Source organism: Anas acuta, chromosome Z, assembly GCF_963932015.1.
Source record: "Anas acuta chromosome Z, bAnaAcu1.1, whole genome shotgun sequence".
NCBI classification, from domain to species: Eukaryota; Metazoa; Chordata; class Aves; order Anseriformes; family Anatidae; genus Anas; species Anas acuta.
This window is the reverse complement of record NC_089017.1, coordinates 38,437,254-38,459,244: the sequence shown is the minus strand read 5'-3', so window position 1 is coordinate 38,459,244 and position 21,991 is coordinate 38,437,254. Positions and strand designations below refer to the sequence as shown.

General features: G+C 35.8%; 1 protein-coding gene across 11 annotated transcripts in view; it reads left to right on the top strand.

The window, feature by feature from the left end:
- The window catches only part of AGTPBP1 (ATP/GTP binding carboxypeptidase 1), a 65,616-nt gene that overhangs the window by 6,911 nt on the left and 36,714 nt on the right, over positions 1 to 21,991 (top strand). For 7 of the 11 annotated variants that reach the window (XM_068667582.1, XM_068667581.1, XM_068667585.1 and 4 more), the window contains 10 exons: positions 8,409 to 8,479; positions 12,464 to 12,594; positions 13,377 to 13,444; positions 13,819 to 13,882; positions 14,222 to 14,368; positions 14,672 to 14,803; positions 16,549 to 16,642; positions 18,151 to 18,188; positions 20,439 to 20,647; positions 21,095 to 21,272. In XM_068667582.1, coding sequence (XP_068523683.1) covers positions 8,409 to 8,479; positions 12,464 to 12,594; positions 13,377 to 13,444; positions 13,819 to 13,882; positions 14,222 to 14,368; positions 14,672 to 14,803; positions 16,549 to 16,642; positions 18,151 to 18,188; positions 20,439 to 20,647; positions 21,095 to 21,272 — 1,132 coding nt within the window. Of the gene's footprint in view, positions 1 to 608; positions 628 to 2,557; positions 2,640 to 5,675; positions 5,784 to 8,408; positions 8,480 to 12,463; positions 12,595 to 13,376; positions 13,445 to 13,818; positions 13,883 to 14,221; positions 14,369 to 14,671; positions 14,804 to 16,548; positions 16,643 to 18,150; positions 18,189 to 20,438; positions 20,648 to 21,094; positions 21,273 to 21,991 lie in introns of those variants that run through there. The other 4 variants (XM_068667587.1, XM_068667588.1, XM_068667586.1 and 1 more) reach the window with 4 other exon arrangements.

Below are 21,991 nucleotides of genomic sequence, written 5' to 3'. Positions count from 1 at the left end.
TGTGATGGCTCCGTGGGCCAGACAGCTTGTTAGCAGCAGGGCAGAGCCTGATCCTACAAAACCTCTCACGGGAAGTAAGGAAGCGCATCAGGGTCTAGCAAACGGCCTGATAAGGGATCTGAACTCGACTACAGGTCAACCACTTCAACTAATAAGTATGTTGCCTCGTCTCCTTCCTCCCTGTAACCAAAGGAGGAGTTGTCTTGACACCCTTGCTCTGTTATCTGCGGAGTGTGGGTGAGGGCTGGCGCTGCCCCGCTCCCCCGTGGTGTGCATGTTGTGCACCTGCCCTGGGTGCGATGCAGGCCCCACAGTCAGGCCTCCCCTGCCATCACATCCACGCCCTGTGGTGTGGCAATGATGTGAATAAGCGCTAAGGGGAGGGGGATTGCACAACCTGGGTGATAAACAAATGGGCAAAAGGCTTGAGTGCTGGAAAATTACTGATCGAAAGATGAATGATGGTCTTGCAATCCTATAAATACTGATCCCAGACGAGCTCAGATCTCCAGAGAACGCAGCAAGCTGCATCCTTCTGCCCCCCGAGCTCAGGTACCCCAAGGTGTTGGGCTGCCCAGGGCTGAGGCTGTGAGGAGCAAGCTTGTCCGTGGGCAAACAGGGAGTAGGGTGAGTAATTCACTCCAGGGGGTATTTTGGAAGCACGTGTGACTGGTTTCAGACACCCTCAGGACTGCAGTAAGACCCGGGTGAACCTTGCCATTCACCTCTCTTTAAGTTACTTGTCATTTCTGGTGTAGCAAATTCCTGTAGATCATTGTGTTAATTAACTAATACTTAGATACCAATTAAGTACTGTTAAAATTCATATAAACTGTGTTATCTGTTATAAAGCAGTATTATAAATCCTTAATTGCTGCTTCGTTAGAGTTGTGTAAATCTAATTCTGCAACAGTAGTAAACAGTAACAAGCAATCGGCTGATTCTCATTACAGTTAAGCTTACCCTTCTTGGAAGCATCCTTTCCAAAATTATGCATGAGAAGCTACAGCTGGAGAGGGGAAACCTGAGAGAAGGCTTTTTGAAGTCCTCTTGGCTGATGGAGGCAACTTGCTGTTTCACCTCTTGTCTAGGTGTTAGCCTAGAGAAGACGTGTATTCACTCAGGGAGTCGGCAGCAACCTGTCTCATGATGAGAGACTTTGCGGCCTCTAAACACGGTGATGCTCTGCTGGACACACATCTGGGAGCTGCCTGTTTTGGGGGTCTTGGCATACATTAATTGAATCTGTTCTTTGATTTCCAGTATCTGTGAGCTCATTGCTCTGAAGAGGTTGCTCCTATGGTAGGAATTGCTAATGTTTGGAAGAACTGAGTGCGGCTCAAGTCACTCTGGCACTGGAGTGATGGCCACAGTAACTGAAGTATTTAAACTCCTTAAGGAACTTACAGAGGAAGTCAGGTTTCTTGGAATGAGCATGAGTGCTGAACAAGGCAGCTGCTTGTGGAAGTGCTTAGGAGGGATTTGTAATGGCAGTGTATCTGGGTATGCTTTCAAGCCCTGCCACTATCCACAGCTTAACTCCCCAATATCCTGTGCTAAGCATCAAGAAGATTATGAGCAGTTCAATGCGTGCCCTGGATACACAGACAGCTCAGCGTGGTTTACATTTGGAAATAGAGTTTTGTAACATTTAAATGTAGAAAGACTGAAAGTTGGGAGGGAGGAGGGGAGCACCCAGATATACTTCCTTTTTTTTCTTTTTTTTTTTTTAATAGCTACAAAGATGGTAGTCATGAAACTGTCATCCTAAAAGCCTAATACACTAAAAGATGCATATAAGTATTTTGCTACACCTTAAAAAAAAAAAAAAAAAAAAAAACAATTTATGAGAAACAGGGTATCCAGTATTGTGTATAGTGGAGTGAGGCAATACTGTTTTAATTGTTTCATGTATAATTCATAACCTAAATAGTACAAATCTACAAATCAAGGTTTTGAGAATGAGAGTGGTTGCTGAGAGATTTTATGGATTGTGATGTGATTGTATTTGTGCTTACTGATGAGCAGAATTTAACCTTAAAGAGCTGGAAATGCATTTCAGTGTATAAATCTGCAACATGGAGGCACTGGTTGATTGTTGTTGTTCTGTTGTTTGTTCTTCTTGTCATCTGGATTAAAAGGCTTGATGGTTTGCTCTAACTCAGCAGGTGAACTAAAACAAGCATAGATTTTTGGATTATGTATTTACAGACCTATGTTAGCCATCCTGACAGTGTAAGCCAAAGGGACCAGTCACTGGGTTAGATGCTGGCAAGCACCTCTGAGGTTTAACACTCTGTCATTGAAGCATTGCCAAAAAATCAGGAATATTACTGGGGTTTCCAGTTCATGTTCAGTATGTGGCAAAGGGAAATGCTTAGTTTCTGCTATGATAGTCCTTCCCCTCACGGCTATTTTTACTGCCCCCCATCTCCCCCCGTCCCCATACCATTCACCTCCTGCCTGATGAAAGGGTTATATTATCTGTGCAAGAAGCAGCTGACTTTGGCAATATTTCTGTCAACTCAAATCACGCAAGTTCTGAATGTGATACTCTTGAGTGTGACGTTGGCAAGTTTGTCATATCTTGAGGAGTACAATTATGGTGCATTGGTAACTTTCTAGGAGCTTCTTTCCAGGCAAGAAATGAAGTACATTTCTTTTCTGCTGAAAGACTGTGCATTGGTGTTAGCTGTTGTTGCTGTGTTTTTTTTGTTGTTGTTTGTTTTTAAGGGAATGAGGTTAGATATTTACAGCTCTTCAGGCAGCTCGTATCAGACTTGTTTTTACAGTTAAGTGTGGTGGTGGTAATAGGCTGCATGACATAGTTGGCAGGTTGCTGTGCAGGGCTTTGGTGCTGCAGTCTTCTGCGAAGCTTTATATGTGTTGTTTTGAATATCTGAGTGTATACTGCAGTTTATGTAGTCATGTCAAAAAGTAAGCGTTGTGCAATAATACAGCAGTGAGTGAACTAATCAGCTGACTTTATTTTCTACTATAAATATTTATAGGAAAGGGTACAAGGAAAAGGCAGTAGCTGATTTTTTAAGAGCACTTTTTTATTCAAAGTTGTGTTTAAACGGACTTTTTCAGTGTCTTGTAAAGAATTATTTCAGTCCATAAACAGTTTCTGAGGCTCTGGGGTGTGTGAAATGCCGTACTATCAAAAGCCTGTTTGCTTCTGGTTTAGTCTGCACTGGGACAGGGGAGGGTGGCACATGTATGCTTATGTGAGAGGTAAAGCTGTCTTTTTCAGAGCCTACCCTTGTTTGCAGTCTTCTGATCTTGTGGTGGGTTTTAGTTGAGCTGTAACTTCCCAAGTTCTTGCTGCCTGGCATTTACAAAGTTTTAAATCATTACATCATTTCATCATATCTACTTTTTTTTTTTTTAATGTATTGTTACTTGACACAATTCCATCCTCTAAATTGTTTCCTGTCTTTTTCACACATATGTATGTGTTCTTAATGCTGCAACATTTGGAAAGATTTTGCTGGGCTACTTGCTTCCACTGTCTGAGAAACAATTTGTTTGTTATGCACTTGTTACAGTTCCTTTTTTTTTTTCCTAAACCTTTCAAATCAGTAGCTCCATAATGAGCATAAATGAAGACTGAGCTCTGGCTTTGAAAATGCTTGGGATGCACCTAGTTTTGAATATAAAGCAAAATACAGAAATATATAAAAATGAACAGTCCCACAGACTTATTGTGCAGACATATCAACATAGAGAAACTGAATCTTTTTGTCTCTTGGTGGATATGATTTGTTAAAACTCATGTATCATGCTAATTTTTTTGTTTGTTTATTTTTGAGATTTTGTGCAGCATAGTCCTACTATTAACTAGGGTTAATTTCAGAGGTCTTTGGCTTTCTTAAGGAGTCTTTATTTTCTTTCTTTTTTTTTTTAATGAAAAAAAAAGATACTTTAATGTTTTTAGTCACATTTATTCTTCCATGACCAGCATTTTTCATATCTTTTGGTCAGTTAAAGCATATGAATTTAGCTTATGTAAAATCAAAATGTCTTCCAGCTTCAGCAGCAGGCAGATTAACTTATTTTCTTTCAGAGAGACTCCTAAGAGCAGGACTTCAGCACAAAAGCTTTGGGGCTTTTTCAATCTCCATGGGGTTCCAGGCATCAGCTTCATCTGGCACAGCCCCTACGTGCCGCTTGTAAGCACATCTGTGTTTGTGGCAGAGTTGTTTTTCCTCGTCAGACTACTACTGCTGCTCACTTTGCTTACCGTTAGCTTGCTGAATACTGCTAGATTTGTCTTCTGTGGCAGTTGTCTGAAAGTATATTTGGGGAAGAATTTTCCATTGCAGGAAAATGGACATGATGGCCAGACAGTATAGTATAATACCCCAAAATATATGTTTAAAATCTATGAATCAAAAAACTTCAAGTTTCAGTGACAGCGGGGAGTGGGGAGGGGAATCCAAATCATGAAACCAGAGTTGCTGTTACTTAAAATAAAAATTTTGAGCCTCAGATGTGAGGTGATTCTGTGACCATGTTTAATATATGAGAATTTTTCAGATTTGATGCTAGGAAAATGCCAGTAAACCTGCTCAGCACTGACATGCTGTAATGATTATACTAATGTGACTATGCTTTTTTTCTTAATATGATTACAATTTAGTGTAAAGATTGGAGTTTGCTTTTATTTATTTTTTTAATGCTCCATTAGTAATTAATGGGAGATAAAAGAGAAAACAATATGCAGCAATACTTAACTGCAAGTTCTGGTGCAGCTGAGGCATACACATTACTGCACTGAGTATAATCTTCAATTTTCTTTAAAAATGGCTGTTCACACCATGTAGAAATTCTGCCTGGGTGGCATACAATTAAATAAGGCATGTATTTACTTTCTCCTGATACATGTGTGTCAGTTTAAGTATCAGCATCTCAAAGATGCAAGTAAAGCTCTGTGACAGTGCAGATGAAGTATTAGGTTAGCAGCTTTTACTTTTTTTGATTCCCTCTTTCCATTATTATGTAGATGATGGAAAGTAACGCTGATGATTTAGGTGGCTTTCTAATGCGGTATGGCATTCCTGGTATTTGTGTGAAAATGAAAAGGTATCCTCTGAGGAAAGACAAACAAGGGGAGTGGGACAGGCATACACCTGATTTTAGCAAGGGAATTTTATTGTTGTTATTATTATTATTGTTGTTGTTGTTGTTATTATTATTATTATTAACAGATGGCATTCTAGGTGCTTCTTCCCCCAAAATAGTGGATTTAGGATCATGAAAGCACGTGACTACCTAAGATGGGAAAGAGCCAGGTCTGACTGTACATGGATATGGATAGGTGAGACCAAGGAAAGAATTGGTGTCCCTAATGAAGGGTTTGGACACCAAGTATCACAAGTACTTGATGCATGATCTCAGGGGGGTCACAGTAAGGAGGAAATGTCAAACCTGTCAGTCAGCAAAGAAAAGCCCAAACGTACAAGTTTCTTCATCCACATGGAAAGAACAGGGACTGAGGCTGTTGATAAATGAGGCTGTTGATAGCTGGATCCTGTGACCTGGGCCATCATCCCTTGTATGTTTTCTTGCAAAAGTCCTGAGGCCAGGTGTTCCGTGATAGTGGTATGGTATTATCCAACATCAAGAACACAGTGCCAGAATTACCAATTCCTCTTTCCCTCTCTGCACAGGTTGCTACCTAGCTTGTGCCAGTAAAATTTCCTCTGAATCCTATTGCAATTTCTGGCAGAACTGCTGCCGTCTTGGAGGGGCAGAGCATCTTGGCGTTTATCTGATGTGTAAGTCGCCTTAGTGCTCAGGAAGATGGTGTCCTTATGAGTCCCTGCAGTCTAGCAGGTTTTTCCAGTAATGCCTAATAGACACTCCTGGATGTGAGATATGAGCAAAATGGTGCCTGTCATTTCTTTAGCTATTGTTTTGAGCAAAAGAAAATAGCTTTGTAAGAGTGCTGGTTATTTTTTCTAGTAGCTTTGTGGTTATATATCCCGGAAGGCTCCACGTTACTCTGTTTCAGCACATTCTCAAGCTTATGAGAAAGGTAAATACTGGGTCTGTTCTCTGCCCTTTTGCTTAAGCTTTGCCCATGAGTCTCATAGGGCTGAAGAGATGGATCAGCAGCAAAGGTGAGTGGGTGGCTCAATGACAGAGAATTTACGTGAGAAGTAGGCAAATGCGTGCCACATAAGGCGTGTCTTTACTTTTGGGGGAGAAAGGATAAAGTGAAAATTACGTGCAACCTCCTGCAGTCTGTTTCATATGTTAGTGTTGGTAGTGTTGTTGCAGTAAGTGCAGCTTCTGATTTGGAAATTTACTTGTCTGAAGAAATTTCCTACAAGGAATTTGCCTGTTTGCACTGCCCAGGTGGGAGAACAGGGTATAAAGTGCCACAGACAGTACGAAATGACTGAGGGCGATTCCACAAAATCCAGCATATATTTAACTAGTCAACACCTTCTGCTCCCCTCTGTTTCCCTTCAGTCTAAGGCTTAATTGTTGTTTTTCTTGTTTTGTTTTCTTCAGGTGCTCTTCCAAATGCTTAATAATCGTTGCTAATTTATCCTCTGCTCTGCTCTGTCCTGGCAGACTAGTGTCACTAGCTGTGTTTAAAAAATGTTTAAATTGAGCCCCATGCACCTTCTGTCTTTACCTTCCTAGCAATACTTTATTCAAATGCAGCATCATATATTTTTACATCGTCTCATATATTCTACATTAGTGGAAAGTCAAAGAGAGAGTTTGTTACTTTACTATGTATATATGTTCCACCACAACCCTCTGGATTGCTGGTGTATGTGTTCTTTTCTTTTTCTACCTGCTTGTTTTTGCTGTTTTTTGTTTGTTTGTCTTCAGGGGTTCTCATACTTTCTTACCAGCTTGTCTTTTTCCCCTTGTCCTGAAGTATTTGTACGTTGTGTTTACTGAAATACTTTGTGTCAAATTTAGAGTCGAACAAATTAAGACCTTGTAGTTCAAGATAGTTCATCTCTGTAGCTGGCTGTACGTGTAAAGCAGTTCAGTACATTATACTATGTAGAAACCATTGGCACTGGCAGACTGTTCATCATCTGTCTGACAGCAGGTCAAGGCTGCTAGCTAAACAGCACTTGGCTACTTGAACTCAGGAATCTAATAATTTCCCCCTGTAAGACCAGCAGCCTGATTCAACTAATCCAGACTTTGTAATCTTTCTGATTGTCTGCTTTTTGGTGGACACAGTTATTATCCTGTAACTATTCATTTTCTTTAAATGAAGTCAAGGTAGCGTATACTTGAAGGTTACTTGGTCAAATCTAGAACACCTGTTAGCTTGAGTCAGGCTGCAATTATTTTAAAAATCTGAGCAATTGCTTCCTGGCTGTTGGAAAAAGATTCTGTCTTTGGGTAAGTCTGGAAATAAGCTTGCTTCATTCTTCATCTGCTTTAGGCTTTTAGCAGTTGCCAAATGGAATTTACCAGGAATCAAAAACTGGTTATTATATATACTGAACAAATATTTTTGGTAATATTTTTGGTAAGTCTTACAAATTTCTCTGTGGGGTCTGTTTCTTGTCTGCATTTCACAACTGCATTATTGCCTTCATTCTCACTTCCTATATCTCTGGACAACTTCTGTCTTAAAACTAACCACCGTGCCCTTTGAAAACACTGTGTTTTTTTTTTTGTTGTTGTTCTTGTTGTTTGGTTAGTTGTTTTTTTTTTTTCTTTTTTTTTTTTCAATAGAGTATGTGCTATTCATATTAGATCTCAAATGGGAGTACTGAGGTTCAGTTAATGGCCCTGTAGACTGCAACCTTAATTGCTTGGAGGCACCATTTGAGGAAACAGTGTACCCTGAGGACACTATGTCCTTAAAAGGGTAGGAAAATTGTGTCCTTAGCACGATATGGGTTCTGTCCAAGAAATGTATTCAGGTCTTGCTTAAATAAGAACACCAAACGCTCCATGTTTCTTGCAGTGCCCCTATTCCTAGTTATCCTATGGATACATGGAATGGCAGTCAGAAATAAGCATGTTGTGGTATCTCACAACAATATCAAGGAAGTTTAAAAATGGGCATGTACTGACTTCAGGAGGAGCTTTGTTTGGTGTCTTAGTTGTGGACATGAAAACATTGGCTGTTAAATCTCTGATACCAATTCCTGTTTTATTGTAATCAGGCTCTGAGCTTGGTAGGACTGAATTACAACGTGGAACCACACTGCATGCTTACACTGCAATGCTTTATTTTAAAAGCTGTGTCATAGACCATAGAGAGGAAAAGCTTGTGCCAGTGCAGAGAAGTGTGATCGATGAGGATTAACTCATTTGACATTTCTAGTGCAGAGATGCTCAATATGGTGGTAACACTTCAGCATTAAAGAGCAATAGATACTGATAATATGTAACTGTTTAATATCTTCCAGGTTATCAGAGATGGTGATTTGAAGAATAAGGTTTCCGATATGAACAAAGTAAAATTATCATCTGAAAAAAGGTAAATTTCAAACTAAACTGACTTCTCAGCATCAAGCCATTTGAGATTTGTGAAGACATGGTCCATGTTATTAGTAATATAAATAAAATATTCATTGTGTGTCCCTGATGAGAGAGTAGAAATTTATGTCCTGAAACACTGAGGGAGTTGATATTGATTAGCATAATGTAGCTTGATTTTTAAGAAGTAACTTTGCACACTTTAAATTTGTCTGCATTTAATCTCAGACATGTCCGTATATAACTGAATATACGTTCCATTTCATTGAAATAAATATCAATTAATTTCATACAGATACAGGAAAACATACAAATGATTACTACTGAATGAATTAAAGGACAAGTTCACAAAACTGCACAGGAAGTCATGGAATTTGTCACAAGATATATTTAATTCTCCAACAACCCTACGACTCAGCATACAATTAGGACACACAACAGTGAAATTACAGAAGATTTCAAGAGTTGTTACTTTCATGATAGTTTATTTTAACAAATACTTGAAGAAGCTATGCAATTAACTATGGAAGGCAATAACCCTGTTAAACATCAGCAAGCTTGAAATACTTTTTTATTTTTATATTTTTTTTCTGTGTATAAAAATGTAAAAATAATTCTGTAAAAAATATATGTGAATATATATTTAAAAAAAAACAGTTTTATTCTTTTGAGCTGGCACAGATTGAACCACCTAGTTTCATCAAACTGATATTTAAAAAAAATTCTCAGTGCAGAATAATAGGGTATTTTGGCTTCAATCTTATTTCTCTGATATACCAATTCTTATTGAAACTTGTAAATGAAAGTATGCAAAGCCTTGCAATGGAGCTGTCTTTGGTTATTTAGTTCCTGTTTTTAGCAGGCTTTAAGGACAGGTTGGACATTTGTCTGTCAGGAAGTGCAAATGTGGCCGTGATTCATCTCTGAGGAGAACAGTTTTGATGACCTTGTGAAGTTAGAGTTAAGGAGTTAATGCTCCTTAGCTATGCTTATTGTAATTAGAGATAGTGAAAACCTCAGTGTAAGCCTCAGTGACTACAGAGTCCTCTTAACGAGAAGGCTTTACAATGGGTGAAGCGAAAAATGCTTTCCTTGTTAAAAAGCAGGGTAAGACTTTGAAGAAGTCTTAGATGAAAGGCAGGCCGCAGTGTTCAGGGTATTCATGTGAGGTTCTGCAACGTCAGCAATTTAAGAGGAAATTTAGCTTGACTGGACACTGCTTTTATTGTGCTGTTCTGATTATTTCTTTGTTTTACGTGGCTGATGAATTAAAATCACTGAATTCTGTGATACCTCTGTTTTTGAGAGCAGTCTTCTAGATATGGATCCTGGCTTGTTTATTTGACAAGACATACGTATTTGCATTACAGATACCAGAAGAGAGTTCCATCCCAAACTTGATTCGTAGGTCAAATGGGTTGTCACGGTGATGTTATGAGCAGGAGCAGAATCAGTCAGCCTAGCTGACATAATTTTGTGTCCTACAGCCTTTTTAATGTACAGTGCAGATACTGACATCTGTCAGTGTTATATGCCACTATGTATATCGGTGTAGGATATAATAAAAATGTAATTCTTGTTTTAAGGAGGAAATAAAGAATTTTCAGTTAGGAAAATAGGTAAGAAGAAATTATGACTTTGATTTATATTTGAGCATAGACACTGGGCAAGTATAATTTCAAGAACATTTTACTGTGTGATCTGAGGGTTTGAAGTTGGTTTGGCTATATTTCTGATGGAAAAATTCTTGCAAGATCAATAGCCTAAAATCATTTTAAAGATAACAGGTCAAGTGCTGCGGTGAGTGCTGGTTGCTCTTACTAGAAATTCTGGCACCAGGAGGAGATTACACCCCTGTACTGTTGGGCTTAAATTGTTATCCCAGACTGTGGTGAGGATTATTTACCCTTCCTAAACCCCTTAAAGCTTTTAGTAAGTGTGAAGAGATTATGCCAGATGTTAACTGTCTCTGTGTGGTATATAACTTCCACGTGCCAGTGTTCCTTTTCGGAGAAGCATTAATTTCTTTAAAGAAGTTTTGTGCTTAGAAAAACCTGTATTCCCTTTTCCTTTGTTTGTTATTATAGAACATCTTTGTTGTCCTTGTTTGTTTCCTACTTTTAAACTACATTTATGTCATTCTGAGACCAGTGATATACCTAAATGGAAATACTCCCTCACTACCCCCCACCAAATATGCATGCTCTCACATGCACGTATACATGTAAAACAGCAGCTCTGCTACACAGTGGCTTCTTTGTGGGTTGCCCGGACTATTATTTTTGCTATGGGGCAGGTGAAGTTAATGGCCTTTGGAAGTCTGTGACCACATCAACAAAGCTTGCGTATTTCATTACAGTTTTGGGCTCAGTTTGGAGTATTTCAAGGTCAAGTTTCAAGTGAAAAATGGAGAAGTAGAAACAACAGAACAACATTTAAGCAAATAAATAATTTCAGCTTTATTATTACTATTCAGCGTGGTATTGAATGGTGAGAAGGAACTAGAGGTGATTACTTCAGTTATAGATTAAAACATAGCATTTAAGCAAGTCAGATTTATTTGAGATTGAAAATACTTTTGAACCAAAGCCTAGCAAATGACTGAGAAAATGATACACTTCTCAGTAGAAAATTACTTTGATTGAAGCTCTGTAATTAGTATTGCCATTTCTTAGTACTGGTGTTAATAATTTATAAGTACCATGTGTAATCTCAAGTTGTTTTTTGGCTATGCACTTCACTTTTCCACACTGACATGTAAATAATAGTTGTGGAAGCAGTTTCCTCTGCAACTGCTGTATCAGTGTGCTTTCACAGTGGTGTGACCTTTGCCATCAGCTACCTTTTTTCCTTGACTTTAACATTTATGCCCACAGTTAAACAGTTAGCTGTGGGAGGTGTTTTCCAAGACATAAAATACAAATGAAGATGTAATAATTCTGCATAGTTATAAACAAAACTGACAGTCTTTATAAGGTTAACGTTATATACGTCAGTTTTATTGCAGATAGTCAGAAGAGTATGTGTCTAAAATGAATTATTGTTGATTATTGCAGGATTCTAATGGTACAGAAGTGAAAAGTCAATGTAGTTTTACCTGGGAAATCATTTCCTCTATTTAATTATATGACCATAATTCAAATGTTAAACATTTGTCTAAAAATGGCTTTCATGTAAGAACATTAATCTGAAAACTATTCTGAATAATTGTAATGGCCTAAAACTGAAGAGTAAATAAAACAATTCTAGACTGACTTTATTTTGAGCACTCTAAATATTTACATGAATTCTTTCTCTGTAATCTACCTCTAAATATAAATACCTGCTTTGAAATAGTTTCTTATATTAAAGTACATTTTCAAGGCAAGTATGTAATGGCAAGCCAAGATACTGTTTGTGTTCATGATGAATCCAAACTCTGTTGATACATTTGGAGATTTTCTGAAGTTTTGTACTCAAAATCGTGGTCTTTTTCTTTAGCTGGTGAGTGTTGACTTTCTTACTTTGTGAATGATTATCTTTTCCTTCACTTCTTGAAGACCGTCCCGTATGACAAACGGTCTTTGGGACTACAAGAAGTCGCCTATTTTTCTTCAATAGTTGGTTTGATACATTAACTTGGCACTTGACTACATTCAACAGAAGTTACTCAGATTGACAGAGAGAAACATATATCTGTATTTAACCTTCTGCAACCAGTTAACCTCTTCACACTTGCTCTTAGATATGATATTCAAATATAATTAGTTTGCTGAAATGTAGGCTTTGCACAATTTGTTGCCGGAACAGTTAAGAATAGTTGCCAGAATTGAGGAGAATTATGGTGGTTTTATAAATGACAGAAATAGCCACTCCTCCTACTCTCTCTTCCTGTTTTTAGTGTTTTTTCCTCTTTTTTTTTTTTTTCCTCATCTAATGGTTGATTTCATGCTTTGTGTGGATAGACAAATTAAGGTAAAAATTCTTTTTTTTTTTTTTTCTTTAGCGTTTCTACCAATTCTCGGACTATGTCTCTGCTGTCACAGCTGGAGAAGATCAATTTGGACTCTGTATTAGGAGAAGCAGATAATGCCAGATATGTTACCTCAAAGATTCTTCATCTGGTTCAGAGTCAGGGTAAATACCTGTTTTTTGTTTGTAATAGTATTCCTTTTGAACCTTCTTCCTTCTGTTTATTCTCTACTGGACTTTTTCTTTTTTCTTTTTCTGTTTGCTAAACTTTTTTATCCATCTATTTCTGTCATGGGCTGTTGAAGGCACATGTTTAAGGCTATGTTTAAAATTACCTGGTATAATACTGGTTACACCGAATACATTTTGTATCGTCAATATAATATATTTTTTCAGAATTTATATAATAAATTATTGCATGTATTATATTGTAGTCAATTTAAGTCATAATTCACAGTGTAAGAACAGCTAATGTGATACTGTCATATTTGATACATTATAAAATATTTAGCTGCTGCAGTTATATTGATACTCAGTTAATACAGAAAGAGGTTTACTTTGTTTGATAAAAGGTACTTTGAACAGTATTCATATGAAGAATAATCTATTTACTGTTAAAAAGGCTCATGTTTATTTTCACTGCTGCTCATAGATGACCTGTTTCCGTGGTAGACTGATCCACTGAAGATTTATATATCTGATTCCATGAATTAGCCTCACAAGTACATAGAGTTACAGATGCTTTTGCTTTGCTTCTTCCCCTATTTTCCAAATGTTGTTTATTTCTAGCCCCTTTCAGGCTATCTTCACTTGTCAGGCTATCTCAAAAGTCACTTTCAATCTAAAGACAGAAGTGTCTGGTGATGTAATACTAACCAATACGGAAGATAAAAAAAATAAAAAATATTTCCTTAAAAGAAAACTGGCCTTCTTTTTCTTACTGGCAGAAAAAACCAGGAAGGAGATGACATCTAAGGGTTCCACTGGAATAGAAGTTATCCTGTCAACCCTAGAGGTAAAACATTTTAATCTTTCTGCTTGTGTGTACGCTGCAAGTTTTCCTATCATCTGGGCTTTGAATTTTTAAATACGTTGTTATTCTAGCTGTTCTCTAAAACTTGAGTTTGTCAAAGGACTCTCTAATGATTAAATAAGGTCTTTTAAGTATCATAGAGGATTTAATTAATTCTCTCCCTTATTTTTTCAAACATTCCATTTAATATGTCATACTAAGAACTATATTTTAATTGGTTCTGTGGTTAATTCAGGCTGCATGGTGTGAAGGTTAGCTGGAAAGTAACATCTGAAGTTTTGTTTGACTTTAGTGACATTTAAATATCTAAAACCCTATTGGACTTCTAAATTAATCAAATATCTTTTTTATTGCAGAATACAAGAGATCCTCAAACTATTCTAAATATACTAAACATTCTCATTGAATTAGTCTCAATTGGTAAGTGTTCATTAAGATAGTAGTTTGTCATTATATTCTTGTATTCTTATGTAGACTTGTTTTGTTTATTTATTTTTCCCTGAAGGTTGCTAAAGCTGTCTTTATACGCATTTTAGACTTCGAAAGAATCAAAAGAGCATAAAGACTGAAGTGACTTTTTAAATAATCATGCATGTATATTTTGTGTTGCTGTAGGTCTAAGTCCATCATGTTTTTCTTCACGTTTGAAGAAAATACCGCTCTCAATATTGCTATTTAAAGTCTTCTTTTATATTATCTATAGCTTAGAGTTAACTGCTCTTTGGTTATGAAGATATCAATTGTGTATTAAATTTCTAGGTGGTGGTCGGAGAGCAAGTGTCTTGGTCACTAAAGGAGGGACACAGATCTTGTTGCAGCTGCTTTTGAATGCCAACAGAGAGTCTCCCCCAAATGAAGAATTAATGGTGCTTCTTCATACACTTCTTGCAAAAATTGGTCCAAAAGGTGATGATGATGCACTTATGTAATATGGCTTAATACTTTGCAGTTTTGTAATTAAAGTTTAAGAAAATTATATTGCTGAATAAACATCCATGTGCTCAGAATTAGTAGAGAAGAAAAGGAGGAGTAGAGGGGAGTAAAACATGGTAAATATGTATATTTAATATGCCATATAAATTATATTTAATATAAGTAAATCCACAAAGTTAACATAGCACTTATAGGAATTCACAGTTTATTTAACTTCTATTTTTTAATGATAATTTCAAAACTGATTTGATTGATCTTTTATTTCTTTGATGTCAGACAAAAAGATTGGCATGAAGGCAAGAATTAATGGTGCCCTGAACATATCATTGAATTTAGTGAAGCATAATTTACAGAACCACAGGCTAATTTTACCATGCCTTCAAGTATTACGAGTTTATTCAACCAACTGTAAGTATTGGTTGAATATTTTTCTTTTGCTTATAATACATACGTTTTACATAGATATGGTTAAAAAATATAGCATCTACATACTTGTTTAATGTTAAATGCTTAAAGTTACTATGGTTAACGGAGAATTTGATTTTTATATTGTCAAATTGCTTAAGTCTAATAAAAGCTGTGAAGTTTTTGTACTTGTGCATCTTTTGGTTTTTGTTCAGTGGTTCACATATGGTTGGCATTCTTTAATGCATTTGAATATGTAGAATTTGGGTGCACATCATTTGCATAAATGCTGGTGCTGTATGACCTAAACCAGGAATGCTAACATTGTGCTTGCAAAAGCACTTCAAATGAAAGAATTACTCTTTATTACGCGTGCTCATGATTTTTTTTTAGTGTATTTTTATTTTAATTAATGGTTGCAAATTTAAAACTTAGTTCTCACGGGAAATATTTACTTTTTTTGTTTAACCTTCCCTTTACTGAAATTCAATGAAAACTCTTCCATGAAAGCCTAGTTCATTGTACAAGTAGGAGGAAGTTGCTGAAAACAGTGTGATTCTCACAGAACATCCCATTTGTTAATTGCGCTGATTTTTTCTTCCACTGAACTCAAAATGGACATTCAGCCTTTTAAATAAATGTATGAATATGAAAGTGTACCAACAGTTTTCTGAGAGAATTGATTTGATGACCTGTAAGAATGTTTTCAGATTACTCGCATGAGAATTTGTAAAGTTCCAGTAATTTATGTGGAAGCTTTATTTCTGTTGAGCTGTCTGATAATGAGGTAAAATGCTTTTAAATGGGAGAAGATAATACAGATGTTCATACAGGATAGCTTTCATACAGGTTAACTTTCTTAAGCCTGAAAATGGAAGATTGAACTGAATCTCTAATTTGGATTATGCTTAGATCACTTCTGTCCTTCTCTATTTCCCACTCCTTACAAACGTAAAAAGTAGTAGTTTATTTCATGTTGATGGCTGGTGTTACTTAAACTTTGTTTACATTTGCTACTAGAATAGTCCTCATTTTCCTTAACTTCTAGTGTTGTAATAGTTCCACTAATGATGAAATTGCAACTTGGGTACAAGCGTTGAATTGTACTCATGTGGCACTTATGATGTTGAACTTGTCTCATTGCTTAGTTGCTCTCTTCTTATTTTTCTAAGACTGTGTATTTGTAAGCTCAGTTTGGAATTAAATTCCGGTGCCTTTATAAACCATGTAGCATGCATTTTGTCAGTATTAGCACCATTTCTCTTAATTTGTACCCTTCCCACTGGATTACTATTTTTTTTTTCTGAGAAAACATAACTCAAGAAGTGTTAGCTTGCAAATGCTGGTTGATAGACCTGTCTATCCAGATAATGAAGGGTAACAGCAAGTCATAGAACCTGACAGACCCAAAAATTTAGACACCATGCTGTCTCGATTAAACCATGAGCTTTACAAAAATACAAATCCTTTTTATGATACACATCAGTAACAGGGGAAGCAGAAGCATGCACAAGAGCTAGTGTGTTAATTTTATCTGTAAAGTAGTAAGTACGTTTTTTTTTCTTTTGCAAGTTTTATCAGGACTTGATTTTTACAGTGATTATATGAAGAGTAGTGTCTGCTTGTCATTGTTTGTCTTAAAGCATATGCGTCTGGTACTTGAGAATTTACTAGCTTCGATTTTAGTTTGTGTATTGATTTTTCTTTTGCCTTCCTTATTATCTTTTTTGTTTGTTTAACTTTTCCAGCTGTAAATGCAGTGTCCTTGGGAAAGAATGGAGTAGTAGAACTGATGTTTAAGATCATTGGGCCTTTTAGTAAAAAGAACACTAGCCTTATGAAGTAAGTAATGTCTTTTTAATACAGTATATGGAAAAAATCTTTAGATAAGTTTCAAAACTTTTTATAAAAAAGAATGTTAGAGAAATCAAATGTAACTAGTATTTGAAAGTTAAAGTGAAGGGAAGTGGGAGGAAGAGCTACAAATATGACTTCTTTTAGAGTATAGTAGAATATGTAGTTATAGTCCAGGTAAAATAATATAAATGTTATTTTTTGCCTCTAATATTTCTGCATGGAAACTGTACAGTGGCCATGCCCAAATCAGGACAAACCAATCAGGACAATCCCATAATTTTTCTGTCTGTTGAATTGGCTCCCAGATGAAGAGTGACATTATCTGTGTTTTTGTTGTTGTTGTTGTTGTTGTTGTTTTTGTTTTTTTGTGTAATACAATTTTCTTTATGTTCCATTTGAAAGCAATTATCAATTCTCAAAGACAATAGAATAGGAAACTCCAGCTCTCTAGTGGACTATTGCATAAAATAAAGAACATTTCACTGAGAACCTTAAAAGTGGTGTCTTTAGATTTTTTTTCTTTCCAAGGGTGTTTTTTGTTTATTTGTTTTTGTGTTTTGTGTTTGTTTTTTAGAGAGCTTAGGGTTAAAATGAGTAAGTGTATCTTCCTGGAGATAGCAATTTCTTTACATTACTACCAACTTTTAGAAGTGCATACTTGCGGGGAAACAGATTTTTTTTTAATCTGCTTAACAAAATGATGTTTGAATATGAAACCCCAAGTTTTTCATATTCAAACTTTACTACAAACTGTTACAAAATGTTATCTAAATCTGGTACTTGTGGTTGTTGCAGTGTCTCTATTAAAAAAAAAAAAAAAAAAAGCCCTGTCCCTTCAAGCCCCGTCTAAAATTAAACACATGAACTTACTATTCCATGATGTGAGTAATCTTGATATCCTTGTTTATGGTTTGAGATCAGATGTGTGAAGTCTATCCTTACAAAGCGGGTAAAAATAAATATATATGTTTTCTAGTTGTACATCTTGATTTAGTTCAGACAAAACCTTGTGTGCAAAATAACTTGAGTGATCTTGTATTGCAGTGCACATTGAGTGTTACATCTCTATATTTATACACTGCAAGTTTTGACCTACAGTTTTCTAAACCAGTGTCCTTTATTTTACAGAAGTACTTGCTCTGCTGCAAACATAAAAACATGGGTGTTAGAAATACCTCATCCATTGAATATAGTTCATAAACATTGCGTTGTCACTTAACTGTTTTTTTTTTTTTTTGCAAAGACTAAGTTTGTATAGCCATTATGTTGATGTTTTTAAATTTCACCATCAGATTTCAGATATAGAAGAGATGCATGATAGTTTAATAAAACTATTTTTTTAAAGCCAAAGCTGTGATACAGCACAACCAGGAGAACATTTAGTTAGATGCTAAAGAAATCTGTTAGCTGTATTTTTTATTTTTATTTTTTACAATGTTGTAGATGAAGTTCACTAGTTGTTTGTTGTTTGACTTTTCTTGTTATATTGACAGGGTTGCTTTAGACACACTTGCTGCATTGCTAAAATCAAGTAAGTGTTTAACTACAAGAAACTGTTTGTCTAGCTGAGATATATATGTGTGTGTATAAACATACAGATGTTTGTGTATATAGACAAAGAGTAGATCTAATACTAAGTCTGTGGCCAGAACAAAACCAGGGCTAGGATAAGGTTACGGTTTTATTGGTCTCTGGTACTTCCGTTTTTGAACAGTACATATATATTTAATAATCAGTTACTGTCTCTTCAGTTCTGCTGCAGAAAGGCTGCACAGCTTCTGCAGAACTGGTCTGGAACCAAGGCGGTTTTACAGTCACACCTCAGCCCTGCAGCCATGGATACCTGTAGCTTATCTCCAATGCATCTTCTTCATACACATATCTGAAAATATCTGTTGGATGACAGGGGAAAATACTGGGTTTTTCAGATACCTTTCTGATGAATTAGATCTTGGGTCCTAAAGACAAGTCTGTCTGTGATGACCATGAAGTGGAACCAGGGGTAAGAGAACAAGGGTCTGTTCCCAGACGTTGGCTGATGGCAGCAGACCCTGGCAAACGTCTTCTCTGCTGATTTTGCACCAGGACTATAACTCGCAAGGGGTTAAAAACTCATTATCTCTAAAAACTGCAACATTCCTAGTTGTTCTAGTAGAGTTGGATAAGGACTGAGGCATGATTAGATTTGCAGACAACTATTTCAGGTGTGACAGGAAAGTTCTGAGACACTTCTTAGAGTTTTCTCAGGTTTGATGAGAGTGACACTTGGTCTTTTGGGTTTTTGTATTTACTAATTTGGGAGTTTCTCCTTGGAAAATCCAGGGAAATAAATATTTATGAATTATTTCTGGTATTCTGTTCTGTGAATTTGCAGTCAAATTTTAGTGTTGGGAAGAGAAATTAAATGTTGAAAAGGTGTGTATTTTGAAACAGGAGGTCTTGTGCATTTATTTTGAGATAATTCTTATTCAGTCCTGAGGGGTCTTGACACTGTAACTTCCTACACTTCATGTAAGTAAATCTTTTCATAAAAGCATTCATTTCTGGTGTGTGGTTTTAGCATACCAATTACCCAATAAGTGGGTAACATTTAGGGATTGAGTATTTTCAGTTCATAGATGTGAGTGATAGTTGCTGTAATACCGTAAGGATTACAAATAGTAAGAAATTTGTTTCAAGTCCTGTGTTTACACAGTGTTTTGATATTGATAGATAGGCTTTACATAAGCTTTTTTTTTTTCATTTGCTAGCTTACAGTATCTTACAATTACCTTTAAGTGTAACACACACACATATGAAAATGAAGTGCAATGTTATTCTGAAGAACAAAGTATAGAGAACTGAACTCAGTCATTTGGTCACTTCTAATGGGAGTAATATGTCCTGTGCTTGTTGTCTTTAAGATGAGACTTTAAGATGAGACTTATACGAGTTTTGTTTGGCAGAAGACAATTATGCGAATACAATGCAAAATAAATTAGACAAGCAAATAATGTTATTTAATAAATTATTCCAAAATAATAAAAAAACAACACACAAATGATGTGTTTTAAAATTGTGTAGCATATGTACGCTTGCCATTTACTGGTGTCTATTATGTACATTATTTTTATTGCATGCTTTTAGTTAAAAAAAAAAAAAAAAAAGAGGAGAGAAATTTTTCTAGTACTCACTTTTCCAAACCAATTTATGTTTAAATTGGGTTTTTAATTGAAAAACAAAACAAAAAAACAGAACAGCAAAATCTGAACATTTTATTATATACGACTAATAAATAATAAGTCTTATTGTCTTGGAGCAATAATGACTGAACATATAGGTTCATTTTAACAAGATGGAAATACCTGAGGAAATTCTGCTAATGATTTCCATATTGATTCAAAATATTTTGCCTATTACTTGTTATTGATGTTTGATATAAGTTCATTCTCTTTGTAATTATACTTCCCAATTGCAATAAGGAGTTAAGTTAAATGTGCAGCAATCTCATTGTACAGCTGAGGTATATATGTGTATATATATATGTGTGGCTTTGAATGACTTAGTTAAAATTTTGGCAATACTGACAAACATAGGGCTTCTAAGAAATGTCTAGAAAATATGCTAGCATTTTTTATGATTAGGTTGATGTAAAACACTGCCAAGTGTGCCTGAAATAACACCTTAAATGCAATAGTTCAATAATTTGTGTAAAAATAATAATTTAATAATGGATATGAAAGTAATACTGAAATAATCGGGCAATTTTTAATTTACTTTCTTAACTTCTTTTTAAATAAAGAAACAAATGCCAGGAGAGCAGTAGACAGAGGATATGTGCATGTGCTTTTAACAATTTACGTTGATTGGCACCGTCATGATAGTCGACACAGATACATGCTGATACGTAAAGGAGTTTTACAGTGTATTAAAAGTGTTACGAACATCAAATTGGGAAGAAAAGCATTCATTGATGCGAATGGAATGAAAATCCTTTACAACACTTCACAAGTAAGTTTATCTCTTTTTCTTGCTGTTCAGTTTGTCTCTTTAAAAACGCTTTCTCACCTCAAATTTATCATAGTTTTTATGATATTCATGATCATTCATAATTGTGGGGGTAAGGGTTATTTTCTTAACTTAAAGCAGAAGGAAAGGGTGCAGGAGGAGATTCCTGTTTACTCTTATTCAGCTATGACTATTTATGGGAGGGTGGTTTGATTTTATTTTTTTTAAAGCCTTCTCTTTGAAGTCTGGGTTTTAAAAAGGAGAGTTTAAGGGCAGATGGCAGAAGTTCTTTTAGCCTTCAAAGGAAGCTTCTGTTTTAAGTTTGAAAATTTATTTCATATCAAATATTTTCGCCATTAGTGAATTTTAGAAATCTATAAAATCAAATGCAGTTTGACTACTAGGTTGAGAGATGCTTTTCTCTTGTCTTCGTTATTTTTCTGTTAACAGGAGTGCCTTGCAGTAAGAACTCTTGATCCCCTTGTCAACACATCCAGCCTAATAATGAGAAAATGTTTTCCTAAAAATCGTCTTCCTTTACCAACTATTAAAAGTGCTTTTCATTTCCAACTCCCAGTTATTCCAGCCAGTGGTCCTGTGGCTCAACTGTACAATTTGCCTCCTGATGGTATGGTCATTTCAAAATGTTTTTTCTTTGAGTATGTCTAATACGCTGTATGTCAGGTGGAATCAACTACAGGTGTTTATCTTCTCCAGTAAAACCTAGACCCCAATGAGATTCTTATCAGCTAGCAAACGGTCTGTAGCTGTTAGTGTGGAGCACCAGTTTCTAATATTAACTGATGACAATTTTGTCTGTACATATGTGGTTATGTTTCTGGAGTTATAATATAAAAGAAAAATAAAAAGAGGAACTAAATATGATCAACCTCTAAAATGGTCGTCAAACTCTGAATTGTAAAGCATGCTCTGTACATATTTATCTACAAACTTATATGGGCTCTCTTTTAAGCTCATCATACGTATTATCTGTGTGAAGTGTAACTACATCCTGTTTTACAGAAATACACATTCCTTAATTTTTTTTCTGTTACTCTGGTAAACTGGATGTACAAAATTTAGGTTAACATGTACCATTTGAAGTGTTGACTTTAATCCTTTGTGATTCTTCCTTTATTTGCATGATGAGTATATTCTTTTACATTCTTGGACTCTTCCAATCTCGTAGGTATTACTTACCTGCAGACTATTTGTATGATGCCTTGTAGGAAATAGATTCACTCCATTGTGAATGCCTCTCATTATTTTTGCAAAATTAATGCTTAGTGCATTTTCAGATATGGGGAAACAGTTTGGTATCTGGGTAAACAAATAATGGAATTGCTG